Raw genomic sequence first — 13068 nt, 5'->3', positions numbered from 1 at the left:
CAGTTTATATTTATATTTCAAGGTTTTTAACTTTTAAATTCGTATATTTAAAAGAAATAGAAACTTCAAACTCGATATATCCAAGATCGATTTATTTACCACTCTCTATATATATATATCGTTTGTAGAAGACATAAATCCGAAAAAAGAAGCACACTCTAAGATGTAGATATGTTATATATTAAGATGGGGAAGGGCGGTTTATGGAATTGCCTTAGGTTTTTCGTCCATAAAGGGTTTAGCTTTATGGCATATCGCCAGATTCCAAAATCCTGTTGGCCCATGACCTCCTTACTTTTAAGAGGGTTTGGCCCAACAGGTTACGCAGTTAACCACTGGTTTCCTTACATCCTACCGTTTCTCCACAATAGATGGTATTTGCATTGAAAAAGTAAATGACGTTAGCATTAACGGTAAATGTGGCGCAGGAGTAGCTGTGTGGTAAGAAGCTTGCTTCCCAACCACATGGTTCCGGGTTCAGTCCAACTGCGTGGCACCTTGGGCAAGTGTTTTCTACTATAGCCTCGGACAGACCAAAGCCTTGTGAATAGATTTGGTAGAGGGAAACTTAAAGAAGCCCGTCGTATATATATATATATAAATATATATATATATATATAAATATATATATATATATGTGTGTGTGTGTGTGTGTGTGTGTGTGTGTGTGTGTGTGTGTGTGTGTGTGTGTGTGTGTGTGTGTGGAATAAGTACTAGGCTTACAAAGAATAAGTCCTGGGGTCGATTTGCTCGATTAAAGGCGGTACTCCAGCATGGCCGCAGTCAAATGACTGAAACAAGTAAAAGTATAAAAGTATCAGAGAATGTACTGACGTTAACACTATCGTTGTATCAGCCACACGTCGACCATTATAGACGTAGAATCGAAATATACAAGAAGTCAAAATCTCGGATTAATTCCCATCCATCAAAACTTGTTTGGAATATAATTAGCAATTACTTGATTTTGGTATTGTCTCTAAGGTGTCACAAGACCGACTGGTAATACCAAACAAAACATCTGCCATTTTCAAATCGTACCTTCTTAACGAGAGAGAGAGAGAGATGGAGAGAGAGAGAGAGAGAGAGATAGAGTGAGTGAGAGAGAGTGAGAGAGTGAGAGAGTGAGAGAGTGAGAGAGACAGGTGGTTGGGGGAAAAACAATTTGGATAGCCTAGTTCTAACAAAGACAAGTTCGTCTAGGCTGGAATGTCTTTAATCGGAGACCTAATTTTTCATTCTAAACAAAACAACAGCAACAACAATTACAAACATTCTAGCTAATATAATTAATGTAAGTATTACATAAATATCCTTTTTTACTCCCCGAAAGGATGGAAGGCAAAGTCGATCTTAGCGGAATTTGAACTCAGAACGTAAAGATAGACAAAATGCCGCTCAGCATTTCGCCCGGCGTGTTAAAGTTTCTGTCAAGTTCGCCGCCTTAAATATTCTTTTCTACTCTAGGCACGGGCCCGAAATTTGGGGGGAGCGGGTCAGTCGATTAGATCGACCCCAGTACGCAACTGGTACTTATTTTATCGACCCCGAAAAGATAAAAGGCAAAACCGATCACAACGGAATTTGAACTCAGAACGTAAAAACAGACGAAATACCGCCAGGCATTTCGCCCGGCGTGCTAACGCTGCTGCCGGCTCGCCACCTTAATATTACATAATTATCGTTTGCTTGTTTTTGAAGATTAATCTAGAACTGAACGCGGACCAGCTGGTTTGTCGGTAAAACTGTGCGTGGGCGCAGATGTAATGGACGTGCAAGTAAACGCAAGGTCTTGATAAGTATTTCTGAAACCAGGTGAGTACAACTTGGAATTTTTATTCCTTGTATGACCTTTGTAGCCGCAAATACACTTTAGTTTGAAATATAAGTAAGAATTAATGTGATAAAAGCAAGTTAAGTAATATTTCTTTGGAATGAGTATAATCAATATTTAAAAGGGTTAGAGTTAGAGAAATATGCAGGACATTACGTAGACAAACTTTTTAAATTATTGAATAATCAATATAATTTATATATTTACTTATTAAATTACTGATTTACTTGTTTATTTATTTATTGTTCTTGCTGTTATTAACGTACAATTTTGATGCCATGTTAGAGAATGTTGTTAGATGAATAAAGAATTAACAGAAATGGTGGTGGTGAAGAACAAGAATCGGTAAAGCGTCAGCGAAGATGTTGATGAATTAGGAGAATCAGTGGAGTGTCGGAGAAAATGGTGCGTTAGGAGAATCGGTGGAGTGTCGGAGAAAATGGTGGTCCGTTAGAAGAATAAGTGGAGTGTCGGAGAAAATGGTGCGTTAGGAGAATCGGTGGAGTGTTGGAGAAAATGGTGGTGCTTTAGAAGAATCAGCGAAGTGTCGGAGAAAATGGTGGTACGTTAAATAAATCAGTGGAGTGTCGGAAAAAGTGGTGTTAAATTTGAAGCATCGGTTGACTGTAAGTTATCAAGTTCAAATATGCTTTATTATATTTAAATCTTTTGACAATTATATTGTTAAAGTTGAAACTGCCATATAGAGGAATCAGCGGGAAGGAGAGAATCGATAGAGTAAATAAAGAAACGCTCTACGATGTTTAATTATATGTGTCTTTATTACATGGTTTCCGTTTCATTTACTTTCACTCTACGTACAACTTTTATTGAGCCGGAAGACTTGTATCAACAAATATACTGACATACATTAAAAGATGTATACACAGCAGGTGAATAATAATATTACCCTCCAGTAGAAGTAATTCAATTTTGTTCTTTTAATTGTTATATACAGTTTTTCCTGAATTCCATCGTTTTGTTTATAATTACATTTATAAATACGTTGTATCACGTCTAACACACACACACGAACAGAATCTTAGTTACGCCATCTAACTGTGACTCTTTCAACATTGAATTCACGTGTTAAGGGAGTTTCATCGAAGCATGCAAATGGAAATCCCTAAAGTTACAAATATTAATAATTGTCTTCGAAGGAGATTTCGTTTCATTGTACCAAATTCTTTTAACTAGAATGTGTTTGTAATGCTTGGTTGAAATTCTTTGTCCAAGAAGTTCGGAATGTTGAATTGGAACTTATCTGTGCAACAAAAATAGACAAATATGTGACCAGGGATTAGTATCCGTTGGCAGATTTAATTATTGCTAATCTTATTGACATATAAATAAGGATTAATTGGCAGCGTCGTTAGAGCGTCGGTATTCGTTTCCGTTCTCTGCGCCTTGAGTTCAAATCCCGACGAGGTCAACTTTGCTTTTAATCATTTCGGGTTCAATTAAGAAAACACCAGTCATGTACCGAAGTCGATTCTCTTTCTGTTTTTCTCATAAGGAAATAAGCTCTGTATAGACCTGGGCTTAACTCTCCGCCAGATTAAAAAATGCCCAAAACATACTGTATGTCACAACGGTGCCTCTTAGGAGTCGATCAGTGTTTGAGAGGGCCCAAGACATAAGTCAGGATTGCTGTATGACAGAAGGTAAACTTCAAACTTACCGAACAATACCAGCAAATTTCGATTACTGACGCAGAAGATAATTTCTTTTCACTTACAATGGCGGATTGTCTTTGACCACCGGGTCAACTCTGGAGACAAACAACAACAACAACGGCAACGCCACGGACATTTTCACCAAGAATATCAACAGCAATAACCACCACAACAACATCTTCAACAGTAAAGGAATGTCTTCGTGATCGCTCGGCTGCTGAAGTTATCTTACTTGCCAAGTTATCTTACTTTAACAACCTACCATCTTTAATAACCTGATATATTGGATAATTTAGAACTACACACCTCTTAAAATTTTGGTTGGTCACTGCTGGAATCCCTTTAACCATAGGTTTCTTCGATTAAGGGATGACCTGGGGTCTAAATAGCAACAACAGCATTAGCAAGTGTTCATGTTACTCACCTTTCTGTGAAAGTCATCTGAGCCAGTTGCTTTGTGCTGACCCACAACACGTATATGACCTTTGAGTAGCAGATCGCCAAAATAAATGTAGGAGCTACAAACATTGTAACGAATTGGTAGATACAGTAGGCCAGCTGTTGAAATCTCGGGAGTGTCGCGTCGACACAGTATATCAACATTACTTCAGTTCCATTGTTGTGGAATTTCTGAGATTCTGTGCCCTAAAGAATTAGAGAAAAACATGAAAAATTCTGTAAAAACATATTAGATTTTATGACATTGTGCGAGGTTTTGAGAAATTCTACGATATTATTTATGATAATGAGGATGGGCTGAAGAGTTCATAAGCTGACTATGAAGGAGTGATGCTAGAGCTGTGAAATCTTGCAGACGTTAATTTCAACTATTCTTAGTTATAACTGCATTGTTTTCTTCCAGGTAAAGGAGGTTTCAAAAGCAACTGTGACTTGTCTAGAAAATGGACATAATTAGATGATATCATGGTATCAATTATCTGCAGAAAAAAGGGTTTAGCTCCCAACGACATTCATGCTGACATAGTTGCTACAGTAGGGGATTCCAACTTTATCAGCAGTGTAAAAGCTGAATTTAGGAAAGGACGGGAGAGCCTTGGAGTTGAACCAAAGTCTGAACGTTTATGAGGACAAATATACGTCAAATGTATATAATGTAAATAATGTACATAATTCCTCATCTCTTAAATATAGAACTGTGTATGAGTGTATATTAATGATATTAAACTCGCATACAAGACTATATTAATTATCGCCGACATCACAATGACGACAAGACCATTCCACTGTATTATGTCAACTCTGAATTGAATTATTATTTATGATTAAAATGATTAGAATAAATAAATGAACGTACTCTAAACTCGAAGCTGTAAACTGGGTGACAACATTTAGGTGAAGGTTTGTGCCCTTAGTGGTCAGGGTGATCCTAGATCAGTGGAGATCCTTGAATGGCCATAGTGGAAGGTTCTCCCATATCAAGACGACTGCATCATAGATATGTTCACATATTTTCTATTCTATATATACTTCTATTTCGTTTCAACCTCTTAACTCATTTCCTCCCTCATCTTTTGTGTACCCCCCCCCATATTGTAATCTATCCTTGTAATGCCCCCCCCCTTTATCTGACGTTCCGGTGACAAATATAAAATGTTATTACCATTATTATTATTAGGGTGGGGAGCAGATAATATCTATATTAAGTCGGATAAAAGGAATTTCTTCCGTTTCATTACGGTCTGAGATCAAATGCCGTCAACAAAATAAGTACCTGTTGCGCACTGGGGTTCAATGTAATCGACACCCACGTTAAAAAGTGCCGGCATAGTGCCAAAATTAGAAAGAATATTTTGAAAGGCTGTGAGCTGGCAGAATTGTTAGGGCATCTTCCGACTGGAATGAGCTAGTGAGAGTTTGGCTATTCAGAAGACAAAAAAATACTCTGTCCTCTGCCCTTTTAAATTGTTCACCACAATCATCGGTCCATGAAACGGTGATGGTGGTGGTGGTGCTGCTGCTGGGAGTAGTAGTAGTAGTAGTAGTAGTAGTAGTAGTAGTAGTAGTAGTAGTAGTAGTAGTAGTAGTAGTAGTAGTGGTGGTGGTGGTGGTAGTAGTATGTATGTATGTGTGTGTATGTTTGTATGTGAGTATGTATGTATATGAGTATGTATGTATGTATGTATGTGTATGTATGTATGTGTATGTGTGCATGTATGTATGTATGTATTTTTGTATGTATGTATGTTTGTATGTATGTATGTATGTACGTGTGCGTCCGTGTGTGTGTGTGTGTGTGTGTGTGTGTGTGTGTGTGTGTGTGTATGTATGTGCGTGTGTATTTGTTCGTGCGCATGTACTTCCAGATAAATTGCTGCAATTAAAAAGAGCGCTTTCTTCTCTATGCAGTGTGTAGGCGCGGCTGTGGTGAGGAAAGTATGAATGAAAACATGTTAATGAATGGCGGCCAACAACTAACAGAAAAATAGAACGATTAAAAGACAAGAATGGAATGGGAGAAAGAAACAAAGAGAAGCAGAGAGAAGAAGGGAGTTGAGAAAGACAAAGAAAGTAAAGGTGTAAGAATCGTAAAAGTGAAAGAGAGAAGGAAAAAATGTAAGAGCGAGAAAGAGAGATAGAGAGAGGATGGTAGAAAGAGAAAGGGGAAAGGAGGGAGAGAGAGAGAGAGAGAGAGAGAATGAGCGCAAGTCACGTGCGCCAATATATTTCAATGTACTTTTATTTATAGCTCTTTAGTATTCTTTGAAGTACAATGACACCCGTAGAGCCATTTACAATGATATATATTCATAAGATGCTGTTACAATTGCGAGACGTTAATATATCACAATATCTATCTGTTTCTATTATGTTTGATATAAGACATATCATGTGGTGTAATATATAATATAACATGGTTTCTAAGCTTGTATCTTGTAAAGTAATATATATAGCTTCCATTTGAATATACAGACTCCGTAATTGATTTACATTTTCTTAGCCTCTGTAATTGATTTACGTATGCACAGGTGACTATATTATGTGTACATATACAAAGGAATATAGTGTTATAAACAGGAGTGGTTGTGTGGTAAGGTAGCTTGCTTCCCAACCGCATGGTTCCGGGTTCAGTCCCGCTGTGTGGCACCTTGAGCAAGCGTCTTCTATTATAGCCTCGGGCCGACTAAAGCCTTGTGAGTGGATGTGGTAGACGGAAACTGAAAGAAGCCACTCGTATATATATATATGTATATATATATATAAATATATATATATATAATGTATGTATATATCTTTATGCGAGTGTGTGTGTGTGTGTGTGTGTTTGTGTGTCTGTTTGTCCCCCCACCATCGCTTGACAATCGATGTTGGCGTGTTCACGTCCCTGTAACTTAGCAGTACGGCAAAAGACCCCGATAGAATAAGTTCTAGGCTTACAAAGAATAAGTGCCGGGGTCGATTTCTTCGACTAAAGAAGAAGAAGAAGAAGAAGAAGAAGAAGAAGAAGAGGCTATACTTACCATCATGTACAAGGCCGGGCAAGAAATGAATATGGAAATTATCCATAAGACACATAGTATCTTCCTGGTATTACCCAGGGTACATAACAAACGAGACCTCATAGGATGGACAATGACGATGTATCTGAAATAGAAATAAATAAATATTAATACAAAGATGCATATACATGCATGCTTACATACATACATACATACATACATACATACATGCATACATACACACATACATACATACATACATACATACATACATACATACATACATATTTAGATGTGTATGTAGAAGAAAATCAGCTGAAGTCTGTGGAGGAAACAAAATGCAACAAACTTTCTAATCGTTGAAGTGCTTTTTAGTAAAACGAAAGAAAAGAAAACCAGTCCTGAAATTCCGAAGTGAGAGAGAACCAAAGAAACACACCTGCTGTTTCATATCAGCAACTGATACACCAGCAACGCTCAATCTGCAGTCATTTTGATTTAATTCCTTATCTGTCTGTCTATCTATCTATCTATCTATCTATCTATCTATCTATCTATCTATCTATCTATCTATCTATCTATCTGTCTGTCTAAATACCCACCTATCTTTGTTCCCTCAACTACCAATATGGTCAATAACAGAACCCGTATTGTCTTCCAGAAGATCCTTATTTTTGATATTTTCTTACAAATGTTTACAGATGCGCCGCGTAGGTTTTTTTTTGAGTAGCCTTGTTCTAGGATCACTGAATCTTTCACTTATGTACCGAAATGTTTGTCCTACATAAGCTTCAAGTAAATTTGTACATGATAGTCCTTAGCCTCTTATAAATCAAACTGTATTTCTCCCTTTGCTGTTGATATATGGGTTTGAGGTAAACATTCCACAATACTTTTTACGGGTGTACAGGATTAGAACGAGAGTAATTAAGACTAAAATTAAACACGATTTTTCTTGAAAGATTTGAGACAATCATAAAATAATTAATATGGATGAATCTTAAATTTATTCGTTCTAGATACAACACAAATTCTACTTAGAGGTGTTATCTAACATCCAGCGGAAATTATGATAAAGTGAGAAGAGAACCATTGTGTGGTTGTTTGGCGTGCAATATATAACAACCAAATCACTTTATTATCGTAAAAAGGAAAGATGTAGTTTTCAAAAGACTATGTCAGGAATAAAGAAAAAAAAACCGGAATGTTCAATGATGGCATGCTTTTGTTCAAAGACTGTTCAAAGCTCCAGGCCAGTTCTGATCAAGTAGACTTTGAACAATAGCAACAACGACAAAAATAAAAACTGTTGATTTCATGAAAAGAGATGATACCTGATACACAAAATTAGATGCTACAATATGGTCATCAAGAAAAACTTACAAATGCAATCGGAAATCTATTGAAAATATCTACCAAAAATATCGACTTACAGTTTCTAAGCAGTAATACCAAACATATTGTTAAAGTAGTAATAGAAAACAAATAAAAATAAAGTTATGACGCCAAAATCGCTGACAACGATGTCAATGCTATTTCAGTTGTTGATGTTTTTGTTTTCACTGCTGCTAGGGGATCATGGCCGACTTGAATCTAGTCCAACTGACTTATAAAAAAAAGTTAAGATTGAAGGTATTCCAGTCGTGATCGTCCTATCGTTCTATCCCAGGCATTTTTGTACTCTGAACTGCAATATCCTATCTAACATATTCTGTTCTAAACAGCAGGCCAATTTGAGGAGGGTACAACTACTATTTCTAACAGTTGCAATGCTAAGATGGATATTCGTTCGTTTACTTATAGATATTAATGTTTTAATATATGTTGCTATGGCACTTTTCCTACAGACAATATCAACGAAAATATACAATTTCTCACAAGAAGTTATCTCTTTTCCCTGACGTTTTACGAGGTAAGAGAGCTCTCACAAAACATGGAGCGAAAACGGAACATGATTGATATTCTAGTTGTGCTTGGAATATTTAACTAAGAAGGTAACGTTACAGCTTGAAATATTACGGGCGATATCAAACATTAACGTGATACATATATCTACATTGAGTAGAACAGTAAAAATCATAAGGAAAAGTCGTTTCTGTCTGAAGTTTTCTGAGCTGACGGATATAAAAACCAGCATCTTTTCTAGTTTTTAACATTCAACACATCTGACTTTTTATGGCTTCTTCAGATGAGAAAGAGATGACAGTATCCATGTTATTTTATGGAGAATCACAAAAGCTGATGGGATATATAGCGGAAGAAATCAGAGACCTACTTCGAATACTTGCAACATAGTGCATTCTACTAAACATATCCGAAGTCAAAAGGAGGTATTAATCCAAGCGACGGTTTAGGTCTATTACCAACGAACAAGCACAGTTTCCTCTATCTAATTCCAATGCCAAGGCTGTTCGGTTGATCGAACCAACCGGAACACTGGTCGTCGTAACCGAGAGCCAGGCCAGCAAGGCAAACAGTTTTTGAAGGAAAGTGATTAGTCGAAAGCATATTCTCCAAGACTCTTGACTGATGTTTTATTTTATCGGCTTCCGACCCCAGTAGGTAACCCTAACTAAACACCGCAAGGCATTGTTCCAACGCCCTACTGTCTCTATTACCCTATCGCCCTTTTGTTAATACAAATAATATAAGAGAACGATAACACTAACACTTGTAATAATTTCTCTCAGCCGGAAAGAAAGACCCTATGTGGTTGTTAGACTTATTATACATAACAATCAAATCTTCTGTCCGTAAAATCACGAGATGATCATATCTGTTCTATTAAGGTTGACCTTCAATAAATAACATCACTAACAATGATTTCTTAGTGTTACATGGTCCAAGAGTTGTAGACAAGGGATGGATTCGATTTGATTGAATCTAGTATATGACTGCTAGCTAATTTATCAACCAAGTAAGTATGGAAGGCCATCTCAACTGAAGCCGATTTGAAATCAGAATAGATGGAAACAGAAGTAAATACTGCAAATAATAATAATAATAATAATAATAATAATAATAATAATAATAATAATAATAATAAGCCGGACATAGTCTTAATTGAGAAAGAATACAAACTATGCTGGATCATAGACATACCCAGCTGACAACAAGGTATGCGGTAAGGAAGAAAGAAAAATCGAGAGATATGACAAGTTAGCTTGGGAAGTTAAGCAGTTGCGGTCAATGAAAAAGATAGCTGTAGTACCAATAATTGTCGGAGCCCTGGGAACAGTGAGCAAAAATCTCGAGAAGTACGTGGAACAAATAGGGGCTGCTATGAGGGTGGAGCACTTGCAGAAAACAGCACTGCTTGGAACCGCTCGAATACTCCGGAAGGTGCTCGAAAAATAAGGGATGTTACCTTAGTTCGCTGGTAGTGAACAGCTGACACCGTAGCACATCTCCAGCGTTAGAAGCTGTGCAAAGGCAATAAATAATAATAATAATAATAATAATAATAATTACTTCGAACAGTAATTAAGAGTATGTAGTCGATTATACATATCTACCTCAGCAATTATTTTATACAGCACACTTGAAAAATATGGATCCACCAAACATGAAAGAACAATTGTCCCCCCACGCCACAAAAAGGAATCACTAGACATTAAACTAATAGGGCTAACATCAATTTTAAACTGGTATATTTACATTTAAAAATATATAATGAAATTGTTATATACCGTGCTCAGATGCACAAAAGAAAAGAACAAAGTAAAGAAAACAAAACTCCAGAACTTCCATAAAATCGCAATAAACTGATTTAGAACAGCTGAAACGCTTAAGTCGCAGACGTGCAACGAAAGTTTTTGACACCTCATAATAGAAATAAGATATAATTCGTTAACACGACACTTTCAATAATGTAATCACTTCAGGTTCAGACAAGGTTTTCGTTGATATGATTATCTTGCTATACGGGGAACCACATGACAATACAAAATCGAAAACATTCGTAAATATTTCGAATTCTAATTAATTATCGACATTTGATTGGTTTCTGAAAAGCCGTTACAAAGTATATCACGCATTTATCTGTTCAACAGATATTGCGTAGAATATATGAAATAATCAGACGTTATCAAACAAAACCCATTTGATATTTTCATATCTTTGGAACGCTGTGTACAACGTACAAGAACAAGATGGATGTCTATTGATATTAAAGCTTTAATGTTGTGGAAAAACTGGAAGCAATTTTGTTTCCAATATCTGACCAGATTTCGTTGTGCACTAAGCCCATTAACAGCCAATTTTTTAAATTCATATTTATTGGCTTTGCCAGGTGTCAGAAGTGTTAAAATAATATATTGTATCTAAATTTTCTTCTTATGTGAATTATTTTGCAAATTATGATAAATTATTCGAAAAGTCCCAAATGAGAAATGCTGAAAAAAAGCATATTTATCCTTTTTTATTCAGTTGCAATAATAAACATTTTAGTTATTTTTTAAACTATAGTATCAAATGCGAATGAAATATTAATGAATGATATATTGATGGGAAATGCAAAACAAAAACAAAACATTTTCAAAACAGTCAATATTTTTGTAGTTCAAAAATTGCGATTTATGGCATAAAATGTCCTCTAGAATTAGTCAGAGCTAATAATGACAAACTTTAACAAGTAAATCTTGTTAAAAACATATGTACAAATGCATTGTACATAAGCAATTCACTTTAAATACAACGGATAACTGGCAGTGAGACTGTTTTCAGCAGACCCCCCCCAAAAAAAATGGGGCCCATGGCAGGCAAGGAGTTTAGAACCTCACTTTGCAAAGGCATGGTTTCAGATTCAGTCATTGGGGGATGGGGGAGATCAATGCTTTGAGAGTGAATTTGATAGATGGAAACTGTGTGGAAGCCCCACGTGTATATGCATGTGCGTGTGCGCGTATGTATGCGCGTGGCTTTGTGTTTGCTCCCCCAACTCGCTTGAAGACAGGTGTTGTTTACCTCTCTGTAACTTAGAAAATAAGTATTGGGTGTGATTTACTTAACTAAACACTTCATGCCAAAAATTTGATGCTTCCTCCTCCCTTTCCTCCTTCTCCTCCTCTTCATCATTATTATTATTTTATGTTTGACTTTTGCTTTGCCTTTGTACAAGTTGGCTCCAACTCTCACCCAGAGACCTCAAGAGACAACAAGATAAAAGTTGGTGTTATTCCTAGGATGTCATTTATTTGGTTTTGCACATAGTATTGTTCTAGAGAATGTTTAAGAAACCATAAAAAAGTTATGAGTTTGTTTCGAAATCTGAGATTACATAGAAAGTATTTTACGTAGGATATGAGCAGTTCCCATGAGCACTATCTTTTGAATTTCTACCATTTTGAGGTTTCCTGGTATCTGAGCTAGGTGGCAATCAGCCCCTTTTGCTATCATTCCTAGGGCACTTATGACAACAGGTATTGTTTTAGTCTTCAGGTTCCACATTTTGCTAATTTCTATTTCAAGATCTTTATTTTTGCTCAGTTTTTGGTAGGTCTTGACAGATACGTTTATATCGATTGGGACAGTCATATCAATGAGGAGGTATGATTTTTGTCTGAAGTCTTTCAATATAATGTCTTTATTATTATTATTATTATTATTATTATTATTATTATTATTATTATTATTATTATTATTATTATTATTATTATCATTATTATCATTGCTATTGTTGTTGTTGTCATTATTATTATTGTTGATGTTATTGTTGTTGTAATTCTTATTATTATAATTATAATTATTATTATTGCTGTTTTGTGATTATTATTATTATTATTTTATGTTTGACTTTTGTTTTGCATTTGTACAAATTGGATCCAAGTCCCACCCAGAGACCTCAAGAGACAACAAGTTAGAAGTTCATGTAGGTGTTATGCCTAGAGTACCATATATTTGGATTTGTACAGTTTTGTTCAAGTGAATGTTTAAGAAACCATAAGAAAATTATGTGTTTGCTTTAAGTACGTTTGTGTAGCATGTACGTTTGTGTAGCATGTGTAGTTCTATGTGTAGTTTATATGGCATGGTAGAAGGCTGTAAGAACTTCTTTATTATCTTCCTTAGACCATTTTTCATTCTTTTTCTTTTGGTTATT

At 35.9% G+C, this 13068-nt stretch overlaps 1 protein-coding gene across 2 annotated transcripts in view; it reads right to left on the bottom strand.

The window, feature by feature from the left end:
- Window positions 1–13068, bottom strand: part of LOC106869404 (somatostatin receptor type 2) — a 159415-nt gene that overhangs the window by 39081 nt on the left and 107266 nt on the right. For both annotated transcript variants that reach the window (XM_052971360.1, XM_014915129.2), the window contains exons 2-3: window positions 6990–7113; window positions 3935–4155 (exon numbers count right to left, since the gene is read on the bottom strand). In XM_052971360.1, coding sequence (XP_052827320.1) covers window positions 3935–4155; window positions 6990–7113 — 345 coding nt within the window. The remainder of the gene's footprint in view (window positions 1–3934; window positions 4156–6989; window positions 7114–13068) is intronic.

This window comes from Octopus bimaculoides, chromosome 10, assembly GCF_001194135.2.
Source record: "Octopus bimaculoides isolate UCB-OBI-ISO-001 chromosome 10, ASM119413v2, whole genome shotgun sequence".
Lineage (NCBI taxonomy): Eukaryota > Metazoa > Mollusca > Cephalopoda > Octopoda > Octopodidae > Octopus > Octopus bimaculoides.
Note: the sequence above shows the minus strand (reverse complement) of the source record. Positions and strands in the feature narration are given on the sequence as shown.